The sequence below is a fragment of the Drosophila eugracilis genome, unplaced genomic scaffold (assembly GCF_018153835.1).
Source record: "Drosophila eugracilis isolate 14026-0451.02 unplaced genomic scaffold, ASM1815383v1 contig_415, whole genome shotgun sequence".
NCBI lineage: Eukaryota > Metazoa > Arthropoda > Insecta > Diptera > Drosophilidae > Drosophila > Drosophila eugracilis.
The window spans coordinates 1929982-1945958 of record NW_024573278.1 but is presented as its reverse complement, the minus strand read 5'-3'; the positions used below and the strand labels follow the sequence as shown (position 1 = coordinate 1945958).

The 15977-nt window shown below is 39.8% G+C and overlaps 2 protein-coding genes across 2 annotated transcripts in view; one reads left to right on the top strand and one right to left on the bottom strand.

Moving 5' to 3' along the window:
• Window positions 1-15977, bottom strand: part of LOC108116869 (protein timeless homolog) — a 71160-nt gene that overhangs the window by 11853 nt on the left and 43330 nt on the right.
• The window catches only part of LOC108116870, a 29726-nt gene that overhangs the window by 3436 nt on the left and 10313 nt on the right, over window positions 1-15977 (top strand). The window contains 1 exon segment of the mRNA XM_017228948.2: window positions 12494-14183. Coding sequence (XP_017084437.2) covers window positions 13215-14183 — 969 coding nt within the window. The 5' untranslated portion in view covers window positions 12494-13214.

The window sequence follows — 15977 nt, the reverse complement described above, 5'->3', positions numbered from 1 at the left end:
ATAGGGGGTTGCTATTTTAAGGGTGCCAGGGTGTGGCTCAAGTGCCTCTTGTGCGGTTAAGATGGTAGCACCATGGAATCGTAACCTGATATCACATCAAAACACGCTCACAACTCAATTTATTTTGACTTTCAATCAAGTCAGGAGGCAGGTTTCAAACTGAATTATATGGGAATTGTTTCCACTGGCAGCACAATTATTATTTATTTAATTAGTCGCTGAAATATTTCGACTTTATGCCATCGGCCATGGTTAAATGAATATAATTTAAATTTCATTTGTTACCATCATGTGAATGTTATTTATGGCAGAAAATGAAAAATGCTTAGGGCTATTAGCGATATCTGATTACCGGTTAGTGTTTGTAACTATTAAGATTGAAATCATGCAATCAAAATGGTTCATCAGGCTAATTATGAGTGCAATTTGTAAAATATAATTCTTGATTTTCTTTATTATTATTTTTTTTGTTATTTAGATTGCAAAAAAAGACTTAAATTCAATAAAATTTATTAGTTTTACAAGAAGATAAAAACTTATCGTTACTAATTTAAGTCAGTTTTACCTGTTAAATATATTGTTGCATACTTTTAGACAGTTTTATAAATAATTTAATCTTCCCAGACATTTCTGTGGCCCCTATTATAAAAAGAACTCTTACATTCATTAAGCGGGTATTACTAATTAAAAGTAAATCAACATCAATTTATAACTCGATTATGCAACTCAATGCTAGTCGCAACCACTGTGCGTATGAGTGATGCGGGTGGCACGCAACCACAAACCGTTCCAGATGGACCAGGCTTCCAGGCTTGTCAGCCAACACAGACAGAGTGGCGGCATTGTTTGCGGCCAACTCCGGGTACTTGCAATCACGTGCCCCGTCTCGTGGCAATCAAAGTCGTTAGCTGCAACCCAGGGGGGGGAAAACCCCAAAAGGAAAGTGGGTCCATACACACTTCCATGTTCGGCTGCGGCGGCGGCGAATAATCAAATATTTTCGTGACTACAAAGGACCCACACAAAGATAGCAAGACAGGCGGCTGAAACTTAAAGCCAGTGAAAGTAAATCCGATTTAGGACTGGAAAACAGCAGCAGCCGCCGCCTGAGTAGAGGAAATGCTAAGGAAGGCTCCAGACAATTTGCATATTTATGAAGAAGAACGGCCTTTGATAAAGCTGCAAGACTTTGGCTCACGGCTCGCAGGCTGCTTTAAGCTGATTCAAATTGAAAAACGCAGACAGCAAAGGCAAAAGATACAAATGTAAATGGTTGTGAATCTTTGGGGGTTGGGGGTTAGCAACAATAATCTGCGCTGATTTACGATTTACAGGCGCGAAATAGACAACGAATTTTCCTTTTTAGAATGGGAAGTCGGCAGACAATTTGCGTGCGCAATTTGCAGTTGATGGGCGACACACGCCTCGAAACTCCCGCCCTTAAAACCAACCCCCGCAAAATGGGCTAAATTGTTTAACATTTCTGCAAATGCGAAAAAGCGAAAAATATTACACACTGATTTTGATCGTTTCGCTTTCTATTCTTTTTGTTGCTTAAAATAAACGCCAGCTGAAAATGGCAAATTGGAGAGCTGTCTCTCCATGGCAAATATTTCACGCTGAGTTTGCACAAATATGCCGCAATTTAAAGCAATCGAAAGCAAATGAAGCATCAGGGAAATGTTCTATTCACATTTTTCAATTCACTGTACATGATTGTATAAAAAAAGAACAGTTTAGTGAAGAGGAATATAATCAAAAAAGAGGAATTATTCGGATTTTAAATATTTTAAATTTAAATAGTGGAATTTATAACAAAATGACAACTACTACGACAACCATTCCATCAAAGTTTTGCCACTCATGTTAGTACTCAAAAATAATCCTGAGAACACACATAAAATAATTACCTTAACTGCACATAATTTCCAATTGAAAAGTCAGCCACATTTGCACTTTACTGATTGCAATGCAAAAACTTGTCTGCATTTGCAAATATTTATAATTAGTCAAATGCACGCAAATCCCAAAGTCCCCAACCAGTTCACCTCAATCTGTCTGTATGAAGAACTCATTTCGCAATCACTTCGCATATAGAGCAAATTTGGGTTTTTGTTCAAGTGGCTGCAGTAAAAGCTTTTAGCTTTCCCACACTCCCTTCTTGACATGTTCCCAGAAACTGTGTCAACATAGTTTTTCAATAACGCTCTGAAATGTTTGCATATACGTATTTAGTGCAAATATGGGTAAGCAGCTGGCATATGAGGTTGATATTACCAAAAACCAACTTCCGCTTTCCTCTTACCATTGCCCTGCACTTAGGCAAACATACTCAGATGCACATATCTGCATGTATAGTATATAAATGTATAAGTTTGCATTCTACAGAATGACTTTAACAATGCAAATGTAGTTCTCAAATATATACATAGATGGTATACTCGGTTAAAACCTTCTGACTTAAGACAGGTGCGTAGTTTGAAGACTAAAATGGGGGTTCTTGTATTAGAATGAAAATATATTTCCATAAGATAACGATTCTTAATAAGACAAAAGACAATTTTAAATGTAAAATATTAACTAAAAACCAAACAGTTCTTGAACATAACAAATACTATGCTCTCCCAATCTCTCGTTGCCTCTTCTCATGGGTATGAAACATTTGGAAATCTCACCTTAATGCCTAATCCTCGACATTAAAGTGTTGTGCCAGCAAAGTGATTTGTTATATACAAAGCGGCCGCATGCTGAGGCACCCAAGGCACCCAGACACATCCAAGAGCTCCCCCTAAGACCTCTTGGAATCACCATTATTCCCCTTCATCAGAAACGCACAATGGGTATGAAAACGAGAACGACGGCATTGCAAATAATCTTTGCAGTAAATACGCAACAAGAATGGAGAGGAAAAAACCCCCGGCTGGGGATCATTATTTGCCCAAGTGGGAAACAAAACGTTGGCAAAAAGTCCTGCTAACCAAATGTCGCACATGACTGCGGCAACTCGGTGTTCGAGTATGTATGTGTGTGTGTGTGTGTGTGTATCTATGTGTTTGAATGTGTAATTTAAGCATTAGAGACGCGTAAAACCTTAACTCAGCGCACACGCACGCACACACAGAGAGACATGAAAATTGAATAAATTATGCGTGTCATCACATGCCGAGAACAGGCGGAAAATGGGGGAGGGGGTATAGGAGAGAGCATCCCTGGCACACCAGGGATTTTCCTAGGAAAATCGCAATTTGTGTGCGACGAACGGCATTTAATTAAGCATTTTGTATTCATCGGAAATGTCATAAAAATGACGACGACAAGCCGTTGCCTCTCATTCAAGTTTGGATTTTATCGCGATACTGTTGCATGCCGCATGTTGCATCAATGGCTGCAATGCAGTTGGGATTTCCTAAAGAATAATTACCCAGCATCCCCATATTTTACGTCTTTAATATATTTTCGTTCGCTGGTTACTTATCTTCTATGCCTTTTGGGCATCCCTTAAATGCAAAGTCACGTATCTGAGCGACAAACCAGCAAGAGAAATAGTGAAAATATGCAAAGTAGTTGGGCGCTTCGAGCGTATCGGATTTCAAGGTCTCAGCTAACCCTGAGTATATATAAAAAATGTGTGGAAATTGAGCTTTCGGATATCCTGAATATTTTGCTCGTTTGGATGTTGAGTAACTCTCCCTTTAAAATATATTCTATTCATGCCATCAGTGAAAGAAAACAATCAAAATGTAATTATTTTAAATTATTCAATCGTTTAAAATGTCATTTTACGAGCAATTATAAGTAGCTTCTAAAATTGAATGCTCAAAACGTGATGCAATTATTATAAGTATCGGATTTTGATTTACGGTGATGACAATGAAGCTTTAAAGTAGAATAAATATTTAATATTTCTAGCAGTATTAAAGTTAAAGTTAATAAGCTTTACAGATTCTATAATAATCATAAAATATATTCTTATAGTGCATCCAACTTTCTTCAATAAGCTTATAAATTCTACAAAACCCTTTTATGTATATTTTAAGAACCAATTTTTGAATGTGCAACATATTTTTTCTTTGTGCTCTTATATTTTGGTACCCTTTTGTCGAGTGCGCCACTAACGAATGTTAATCCTTTGAAGGAAGCGGAAAACAAAAACAACAAGCACTTGGACGACAAAGTTTTGGGTCGCATACATATCCTCTATTCTGTATTCTATATTCTGTATTTCGTATGCACATGTATGAGTTGGGTTGTGTAAAGTTATCCTTGAAAATATTTAGCAGCCACTCAACTGCGTTACGTATACGCACAGTTAACCTGGCATCATCACAGCTCAGGACACCCGGGGGCGCCACCTACAAGTCACCAGGCACCTATTCCTATTCCTGCTGTTTGTGCGAACGTAGAAAACTTTTTTAGACACCAAACACTTTCGCATCGATTTTCCTTGCCAGTTTTTTTTTTCCTCCTTTTAGGTTTTTGCTTTTGCGGTGGCTGCTATCTGGCAGTTGGCTCAGTTCTGTTTGTTTTTATTTTCACACTCTGGCTTTGGCTTTTAGTGCTTCCCACAGTTGGTCCTTACCAACCAAGCAAGCGACTACCCGGCATCATCATTTCGTATTCAACGTGGCATTAAGGTCAGGATATCTGGGATTTATAAGTTTTGTTAGCAGCTCCTTAGAAGGCCGACGGCACGCGTTTATTTATGCAGGTCAAAGGAAATTCCAAAAGGCATATGTATGTATTAATATGGGCTGTAGATTGCACTCTGCCACATCGTAAGTGGAAGACTGCCTTTCATAATTTAAATCAAATTAAACGCCTGGTTATCAAATAAAGTTAAGACTTTCGGTTGAAACTTTTTAAGGCACTTTTGGCATAATTTCTTTTATATTTCGTTGAGCGATCCAGCGCCTTTTCTTTAAACTGTTTCGCCCGGCATTGTTGGACAACAAAAGTTTCATGGCACGCCCACTTGGCTGCCCCTCATTCGCCTGCACTTTCGACACTTTTATGCCTCACGGTCAAATTGTTATGGCTTATAATGAATGCCGGGGAAAGCTCGAACAGAAAGGCGCACAATAAATGTTGGAAATAAAATATGCGAAATGCAGCATACAGCGTAAAGTGGGCGTTGGGAAACGCAAGCAGCATAACAAATTAAAAAGTTTTCCCAGTTTTTTCCCCCCAGTTATTTTTTTTTTTCATCTTTTCGCTTCTCGTTGAGAAATGCCAGCAAAATGTTTTGCCATTAAAATATGAAAAATTGCTTAATAATTCAAGCTGGCCGGAGGCATGTTAAAACGGCAACAAAACAGTACAGAAGATATGCCAGCTGATGGCTCTGAATTCGATTTACAGCTTGTTAAATGATACTTGGTTATCATGGTAACTATCTTGACAGTTTAGGCTTCATAAAATGTTAAATTTGTCTATCAATATAAGATTTATTTAATAAGTAAGATGGGTTTCTAGCACATTTACAAAGTAAGTAAGAATACTCGAAAGATATCTATTGAGAAATGTAATATTAAAAATTTTAATAAATTTTATTCAAATGAAAAATCTCAGAAACTCGTACTTAATTTTAAAATATAGGCTCCAGAGCTTAAACATAAGCTGTATATATTCTCATTTTACAAAAGTACACCCTAATATAGACACCGATTTCACCATAAGATTTATGAGAAATCCCTGAACAACTTTTCTAGCTTATAATGATTATATAATTTCCCACAAAACTCATTTAAAAATTTCGGTGGTGACTAAAGAGACTCATTTGAAACGCATTAGACATATTTCGTATGCTAATTCACTAATTGCCAGTCTAATCATCGGCGCACAACGGGAATTACCAGCATATATCAAGCGGCTCAAGTGCTATGGCAAAAATTTGGGACGAGTGAACCCTTGCAGGCCGCGTTTCGTGCTCAACTTGTGATTTCCGCCACATTAATTTCAATTTCACAAAAAGACGCCCCCGGAAGACCGTGCCCTGTTTAGAAATGAAAATGCCAGGGAAGAAGCCAGGCAAGTTCAGGGACACGGAGCATTTGGTAAATGCCTTAATGGCCTAATTTTTGTTTTCCAACGCCAAAGACAAAAAGGGGCCAAGAGTCGCCCAGCACAAAACAAATATATACGACAGTTATGCGTGTAATATTTTTCTTTTTGCCAGGACCCAAGAAAAAAAAAAAAAACAGCCAGTGAAACCCGAGGGGGTGGAGCTGGCAAATTATCATTGAAGTTGAGCGGCGGAGAGAGAACAACAATCGTTAAGGGTTCGTCCTGCCTTGTGGCCCATGAAATGATGTCGTAAAAATTTAAAGTTTGCCCGCGCTGCCTCCTTGTCTTTTGTTATTTGGAAAACCTCGGAGCAAACAACAGCAGCCCCAGAGCTTTGGCATAATTTGATACTCGAAAAATTGAGCGTAATGTGCGTTAATGTAAATGGCGCGTATTACTGACAAGTGCCTTGCCTGATAAATTGCCCTCTCCTTTCGCCTAAATTTATGTGCAGACACACACTCGCTAATTGTCAAAAGTAACTTGGGTTTTTAGTTCCGTTTCCTTGTTGTGGAGAAGCACTGACACAACTTGTTAGACGGGCGAGACAAATAAATACGGAGTTTGCCGAGAAGCAGGAGTTCTCTCTAACATCCAATCTGTCAGGGGATCAAAAACCAACGCCCGCCAGCTATGAAAATTAAAAGACACAAAATGCCAAAAGTTGACGACACAGCCAGCAGGAGGATGAGCAAACAAGCGCCGTTGACAACCACAATCAAAATAACAGACGAAATTTGCAGATGGGGATTCAGTGATGTCGACAGGAGGAGTAAAAGGAGAACAAACTGAAAATCTACTTTAACAGGTCGGATTTTGCTTTATTTTTGGCACAATCCACTTCCTACCCTCAAGGAAAACTTATACACACAAATATTTACCTAGTTTGAAAACAAACATTAAAGACGAAAAATATTCTATTGGATTCAATTTAATACTAAGCTGATGTATAAATTCTACAAAATATTTTTCAACAATTCCTTGCCCAAGTTTACCAACTTTTTGGACTTTTTTCACAGTTGAAGAATTTGATTAAACTGAAGTTGTAGATATCAACAGGCTTTTTAATCCCAAAAATCGATTTGGCTTAAACTAGATAGAGTAATAAGCTCTCAATTTCTGTTATAAGCCGGTAAAAATTTATAGAAAATACAATTTCAAGAGTATCATCCGCTTCACCAGTGGAAAAACTCTAAACGGCAATAGAACAATGGCTCTGGGCCAAGTCGACGACATCCAATCCGAGAACATTTTCGGTGCAGTTTTTCCTTTTTAGTTTCTATTTTCCGTTTGATTTTTCTTTTGCAATACGAAACCACTTGAAAGGGCAGAAGGAAAAACGCAGCCAGGGCAAGTTATTGATTTTGCACTAGTCACAGATTTATTTTCACGATTTTCCATGACCCGCTGAGCAAAGAACTTTAAGGGTCTCTGGCTTTAAGGGCCAAGAAATGCCAAGGAGGCGAAAGAAACTCGATGACACCACACTCGAGGCGAAGGATATGCTGGCAAAAGTCTCGAGTTATGTCCTGGCCAGAAGAATTTCGTCTAGATGGCTGCTCAGACATTTCGGGGGCGTATACGAGTATGTTTTTGTGTGTGTGTGTATAGTCGAGTATATCTATGTGTGTGAACATAATCTGGCTATCACACAGACACGTATCTCAGATTTAATGGTCAACCAAAGGCAATTTGGCAAATTATTAGAAAATCATTGTGTCACTTTATGTGCCGGACAAGGAAATATGAGTGCCTGTGGCTCCGTATCAGGCCCACTTCAGTGTCCCTCTGTGTCCTGTCTGTCAGCCACACAATTTGCTAGGGCTGTTGACCCAAAGTGGAATTGGTTTTCATACAACTAAGAGGGCATTCCATATTACTATATTAACCACGAGTAATATATTTTAGCTCAAGAGCTTCAACGGTTGGTAATACTTTAAGTAATCGTACAATGGTGGAAAGGGAGTCCCGAGGAGTCTGAGGCTCAGCAAATTATGCACAGTTATTGAAAAAGTTTTTCAATTTGGTAAAAAGCTTTGCCACAATCAAACTAAGGGGTTAAAAATATGAGTAAGATAATAAAAATGAGGGTACCCCCACCAGCGAGTCTTTCTTTCTTTTTTCTATCAAAATTATTCTTTTGCCGCATTCAAGGTCCCAGGGAAGATAAGCTGCTGGGAGCAAAACCGAAATTGGGCTACCAAAGCAAAGCCCAAGACGAAGTCAAGCATACAAACACCCCAAGAACACCCGAAAAACCCCTCGGAAAACCCCAAATAATATATATATAAAAATAGAATAAAACGGAACAAAAAGCGACCAAATAAACATACACAAGAGGCCCGGCTCTGTTGTGGCGGCCCTGAGCCTTCAGCGATTTTTCACAACACAATTTAACAAATAAAAGCAGAAGGAAAAACTACAAAAAAAAAAGAATAAATAAAATGGCAAACAAAAATAAAAACTTGCCCGGAAAGACGCACACAAATAAAACAATAAAAGCCGCTCACACACACACACACACACAGACACTCACAAGTCGGACAACAACAAGTTTATTACAGATTTTACTTATGTGTTTTTGGTTGCTTGGGTGGGGCTTTTCGTAAGGCTTTCCCCGGCACTTTTCACAGGCTTGGGCGGTCCCTTTTTACCGCAGGGCATTAATAAGGAGCACAACATGGCGGCAAAACGAACGAATGGAAGTCAATGACATGTGCTACCCAGAAATCTCCCGCTGATGGGAATGACAAATCTCGTTGATATTGTAAGGCCTCTCATATATATTCAGAAGAAAACGAAGAAACTTGTTTATTATGAGGGCCATGCATATTAATATCCTTGCGATTCTCAGAAGGCAATTCTTTGGCCTTGGGAAAAAATTTAAAAAAGTTTAAAAGAAACTTTAACCAAAATCGAAATCTAGCCTGCCTTCTTTAATCTTGAAACAGATTTTCTTGTTCCGTTTCAATCAATGCCCATCAACACTCTTAAACTTTCTCTGCGAAACATGAAAAGAAAGCAATTTTGTAGGCAATTCTAAACACCTCCAAGTGGGCCTACAAATCCTCAACAGTTTGTTCACTTTATCGTTATCGATACGGTTTTTCCTTTACACCCACAGCTGTCTGCCAATATTTCAGTGAGTCGACGAGGCCGTCGAACTGATGCTGCTGCCAAATTGCCAGCTCGTTCCAGCCTGACAGTCGAAAGCCAGAAATAAACTTTAATTTGAAAAGTTTTATGCGCAGCAAATAAAAGCAAATCGATGGCTGAAAATCGACCAAGTGTCTTGGCAAATTGTTCGCCAAGTGTTGGACATTTTGCTTAAAGATGCCAGACCTAAAAGCTGTTTAAGTCCCACATGCATATCCACGTGCCCGCACGTGCCTGACATTGACACAGATGCTGGGTTGCAGGGTTTTTTTTTTGTGCAGAATAGCTGACTCGCAGAAATTCCAGGAACAAACACTTCAAAAAACTCTTAAGACTGCAAATAACAACAAATTGTTCTCGAAAAATCAAATGAATATTCGAAATGTTTAACTTTATTTCGACTAACAGCTCTTCTTTTACAATTTAACAACTTATAACACATTTTTCTCAGTGCAGTACCGCACCAGCATCGAAAGCATGTCGCTCACACAAGGCGAACTCCATGAAGCCAAGGGTAAAGCGGAAGTTTATTAAAACTATAGCAAACAAAAGGGCGCAAAGGGATAGGACGAGAGTTGAAATAGAGGGCAAAATGCATTGAAAGAAGCACAGGAAGCGCACTTAAACAATAAACATGCCGTTCGTGCTGGGCAAAAGGAGATTTCCCAACTACAAAAGACACCGCTCGACCCACCAGCAGTAACATTTCCATACAAATAAAGTACAGCAACGCGATAGTGAAGCAAAATGCAGCGCATTACGTATACGCCAGCGTGTCTGGAAAAATGCAACCAGCCGCGACGTTGCATGGGAGATACACTATTTTGTGTGAGTTTTGTTGCACCATTGAGCGCACCAGTGAAGCAAAAAGCAAGGGAAATAAAAAAAAAAAAAAGGAACTACGACCAACGACTGAAGCACTCAATGAAATGCAATGGTGCAGGATTGAAAGGACAGCCATGTGGCCATGTCCTTGTACCCCGTCAACTGCATTTGCATCCCGTTGATAAAGCCATGTCGGGTTCGGAGGATTCAGTTTCGGGTTCGGGGCCTCTAAATACGTTTAAAATAAATCACAGACGTATGCTGGGACTCTGCTCTGGGAGAAAAATAAAAAACCGGGCTGGCGAAATCCAATTTCAGCTCTTGCAGTGAGTGCGCCTTGGATTTTATTTAAGCAGCTTGCTTTTTATAGCCTGGCAGAAAGGGTATTGTAAGCCAGAAGGTTTGGTTTTGATACACTTGCTAAATTTATCAATGACAAACTAGGAAGAGTATTAAGTTGGTTAAGAATATGATATATGGTATGAATATGGTATAAGAAATGGTCTTCATTCAACTTCTAGCAATATTTTTCTAATAGTAAGAAGTTAAGTTTAAGTTAAGAAAATTAAAGTCAGAAATCTGAACTTATAAACAGAAAGAGTGTTTATATTTCGGCTTCATGAGTTTAGATTACTTTGTCGTTTATATGCTGAACTACTTTTTTGTGTGCAAAAGTTTTCCGTTCCTTTGTGCTCTCCTGGCATTTGCATCCTCGAATAATGCACTCCAACATTGCAGCACTGCAAGTTATTTGCTTTGTGCAGGGGCATTTGATTAACTAACAAAAATATGCACTAACATAAAAAGGAAACAAAAGGAGAGAGAGACGAGAGATTGTCATATAAATATGCAATAAAGTTGCTGGCAACAACAATATTTATTTTACAAACAACCCTCGCTAATGTCTGATAATAAAATACAGGCAAAGAGAGCAGAAAAAATATGGCACAGCAATTTGCAAATTATTTTCAAGCTGGCATAAAATAAACTGACAGGCATCCTTGGAACCCCCGCCCACCAAATAAAGGACACCACTGCCTCCTCTTCCCCTCACCCCTGAGGATGCGTCAATCTTCTCCTGGCAAACAGACAACTCACGTTGTTGTTGCTGCTGCTGTTGATATTTCCCCCATTTGTTGTTGGTTTTTCAAATCGACTTTCATGTCAATTGACTTGCGTACATCTGCCTGTCTGAACTGGAAGTCCAGGGGGTGTTACGTATTAGGGGGTGGCAGAGTGGGTGGCTGAATGTCGCCAAACGTTTGGCCCAAATTTTACTGTTATGTAAGCAAACGGCAGCAGATGAAATGAAATGCCAGCTCCTTGATGATATTTGTCAATAAATTTAACGTAAACCAGCCAGAGCCCCCCTTTTCCCCGCTGTATTTATTTGTATTTGTGTATATGTGTGTGTGGCTCAACATTTTTGTGTGTAATGGCAAGGAAACCATATACAAATAATGCCTATATATTGGCAAATTTTTCTTAAGTTGATTGGTTTAGTTAGGCTTTAAATTCCGTAAAGTTATTGAGAGGAAAATAATAGCCCAATATAGTCAATATTTTTCCCTTAAGGAAGTCTTCTACATCTTCACTACATCATATAATTCATATAAATAACCCACCTTATTTGCTTTTTAATCAGCTATTATTATGCAATCACAAAATCATTAAAAAACTTTCCAATCGCACATCGAAACCATCCATCAATGAACTGCAATCTTGCGAAAGAAGTTATTATACCTCGGCTATTGGGTTATCAAAATGCCAAGCTCGACTTTAAGTAGACATTGACAAATTAATTTCCCAAGATTGGGTTGTCCAAGCCCACAAAAAAAAAAATTGAAGGAAAACCAAACCGAAATTCACTTGGGAGAGGGTAGAAGAGAAGTAGACAAGAAAGGCCAAAACGCATAGCATACATTCGAGCGTCATTAGGCCGGCAATGAGTAAATCAAATTTGCGTCGTTTTGGGGCCAGCTGCTGTGGGTTGTCAGTTGACAGTTGGGTTGCTCAGTGGCCTTCCTGTCGCTTGTCTACGCCGGAAATGAAATGACCCAGTTAAATGATTTATGGCAAACATACACACACACACACACACACAGCCGAACACATTTTGACTGGGGTTTATTACCGGGACTTAGTGGCAAACGGCTGACAGGATTGTATCCTTGTATCCTTAAAACCGTGGCGTGTTGAAATTATAATTTCATTAGCTGCAATCAACATAAAAATAACACTAAAGGCAACTGCCAAAAGCGCTGCGAAGTCGTAAAGCCAAAGTAGAAATTAAAATGCGATGAAAAAAAAAAAAAAGAACAGGGAGAAAGATATTTAAAAGCAAGTTTTACCTTTTGCCACCTTTTTGCATTCACACACAACAAGAAAAAAAAAAAAGCACAACCAACAAGAACGTAATTACAAGCAATTTTTTCACGTTTTATTACAGATTTTAAGCACGCGACGACAACAACGCCGAGGGAGCACTTGGCATTGTAATGTGACAACAGTTGGCTAAAAGACAACAAGACCAAAAACAGGGCCATCAGGAGTAGCAGGAATGCTCGCTTTTTAATTGACATTTGCTCGAGTTGAGTTGCGTTTTGTTCAACAGCAATTAGCATCAGAAAAATAACAGAAAAAGCAAAACATAGAGCAAAACACAAAGGAGCGCAATTAAAATTGTAAAACAATTGCAGAAAGGGGGGAAAACAATAACAAACGACGGCGACGACCCGGAATAGAATGATCAAGTTGATTTAATTAAAAATTCAGCATCATCTCTGTGTGTGTGTGCAATGGAATTTGAGCACGCAGCTTGAGCAATGGCCGCCAGACCGGAAACGCAGCCATTGCCATTGCCCTCCACGGGCAGCATCCGCCTCTGACTGCCGCCGACACTTGTCACATGTTTGGCCAAAAAGGCGCGCACGTGACGCCCCCCGGAGAATCCGGAGTACCCGATGACCGAACGGATGAACGAGGAAATGAATGAGCCAGCAGCCATATTCAAAATTGAACGTTAAACGTTCGCACGTACCAAGCATAAATTCCAAGTGAAATAAAAGAGCCAGCACCAAGAAAAAAAAAATATATATAGAAACGTACAACTCCCCTTTTAAACGAGAGAAAAAAAAAAGAGGAAAAGCCCTGAAAAGTCCGCGTGCAAAATGGTGAAAATTGTGAACCGACACTGTGATCTAGGCCTGGCCCTACTCCTGGCCTGGACATGGCTAACAAGGCTGGTGGTTTCAGCCCATCTGGTCGATATTCCCACCTCATCTCGCCAGGCTGCCGAACGGGAGGAGCAGCAGTTATCCCTGCAGAATGGCGGTGGTCTCAGCTACCCGAGCATTCATCGAATGCTGAGGGACGAAAACGAACCGGCCAGCTTTCGAGGGGAATTACGATACCAACAGAAACGTCACAAAAGAGAGTTGGAGCTGAATGCTCCAGCCAACAAGCTTAATCTCACCCACCGCGACTTGAGGAACTTTAATAGCAGTGGTGGTCAGTGGAAGGGTGACTTTCAGGTGATCACTGGTATGGATCTGAGTAGTAATCAACTGGAAAGTCTCAGTTTGGATAACTTCAATCAGCTGAGGCAACTGGATTTGGGCAACAACTCTTTGGAGGTTATACCCCTGAGCTTAGCTGATACCAACAAATCACTTCCGTTCGTAACACTCGATCTTTCCTGCAACAAATTCAGCGAAATTTCTGCGAACTTCTTTGTCCAGCGATTGCCTGAACTTAAGAACCTCAACTTGGCTTACAATCAATTGCTAAACATTTCAAGGGAATCATTCTACAATTTGTTGGAACTACAAACATTAATACTCAGTCACAACAACATCACTGATATAGACTACGAAACCTTTTTGGCTCTGCCGAATCTGCAACATCTGGACTTATCCCACAACCGCTTGAGTGGCTCTGCAATACGAGCTTTGCAGGGAATTCCGGATTTGGTCAGCCTTTCCATTGCCTACAATCCGGAAGTGGGAGTGGCTATGCAGGAGTTTGTCGCCTCCTGGAGTCTCAAGGAGTTGGATGCTAGTGGCACTGGATTGTGCCAGGTGCCAGCAGCTTTAGCCCAATCTGTGAGGACTCTTAAGTTGTCAGACAATTGGTTAAAGGTAAGTCAATTGATTTTGCTATTTAAATTGATTATTATTAAAGAAAAATATATTTTAGACATATTTTATTGAAGGTCCTTTGCTACATTATAAAAATAGTCCTTGTAATATACAAGCTTAGGAAAAGTTAAAATAAAATGTAAAGGGGGAAACCTTAGGCTTTGATCGATAAATTAGCAACTCGACTCCCCGAGTTGTGCAAGCCAATGAACCGCAATTCGACGCATTTGCCGGCAATTAACGGCACATTCCCAACAGACACTTCCCATCTTTGTCCTTGGCTTCAGATTCAGACTCAGAGTTCCTGGGTTCCTGCATCCTCCTGCAGGCTCCATTATAACGGCTCCCTTTGCCACAGCCGCCATTAATTAGCATCTGTTATGTGGCCTGCGCTCCGTGCTGCGTGCTTGAGTGCGTTTTCCTGTGCTTCCCCTTCTGAAATTTCCATAGCCCTCCCCTTCTGATTTTCCACCCACTCAACAGCAGGGCAACCGCAAGGCAATCCCGCCACGCGTATGATTTACACTTTGTTATTTTTAATTTTTTTACTTTGCTCCCCTCCGCCATTTTTGTCCAGCTCTCTCTCTTTTACTTCCGCTTTCGGTGCGGAAGATGGAAAAAGTGGAAGCAGATGAGGAAGGCCGGAAAATTTTATGTGGTGTTAATTTTAGCATTGAGAGTTATTACGTAGAAACAGGAAATTTATAATATTGATTCTTTCGACATTCGATTTTGTTGGCCAAAAATGTGGCCTGAAAGAAACTTTTAAAAAGGAAAATATTGTTTCATTATTAATGCAAAAATAAAGTCCAAATCCCATAAAAATTACTGTTTCATATGAATTTTGAAGATTGATTTTAATAATATAAAATAGTATTGTTGAGTTCAAAATTGCTATTCTTTCTCATTATAGATAAAATTCCCAACCAAAGCTCTCCTTGTAAAACCCTAAACATGAAATGGCATTTTATAGCTAATAATCTCCATAGAATAATCCAATTTAGACCGTTAGTAGCAAAGGGAATAGGGCTAGAAATGTATTTTCCTTGAGTGGCAGTTGCAGGCATTGTTAAGCTGTTAGTCCGGCTAAGAGGACACGCCACTCAAGTCCAGTTAAGAACGTAATTAAGACACAATGTGGCCACACAATGGAATGGGCAAAGTGCACTTCTCACTTTTCAACAAATGCGAGTGGAAAACAAAGGGAAAATAATAGAATGACCGCTCAAGTCTTAATAAGAAAAGAAAAGCAATAAGAAAATAGGGAGGATGAGGAAAAAAAAAAGGAAAAAATATAGACTAGGTCCTGTGAGCTTCTCTGATTGACATAAGCAGCAACACGAGCTGCAGATTAGCGTTCCTCCTCAAATTGCCAACACTTACACACACACAGAAAGCGAAAAAAAAAACAGCAGCAAACAGATTTATAACAGGGGCTACAAAAATAGACAATCCCGATTGCATTATGGGCATAAAGCTCAGCAGGTCCGCAGGCTTCGTTTCACCCAGGTATTATCCTTAAACGGCTTCAAGTGTAGACAAACAAATGCGGAGCATAAATTGAGGCTGCTACAGCCGTCGCCTTTGTCGCTCTGTCGATTATGGCGGAAGCCATAAAAGGTGCAAAAATACCGCTTCGTAAGCTGTTTAGGGCCAGAGACAAAGGCTCCCAACTAGGAGGAACAGCAGCAGGAGGAGCAGAAGCTTCAGCCTCGGCCTGGGCATTAATAAAATAAGGATAATTGGCATAAGCATAATCACGTTTAAGCCAACAGCCAACGTGCAGCTGAGACG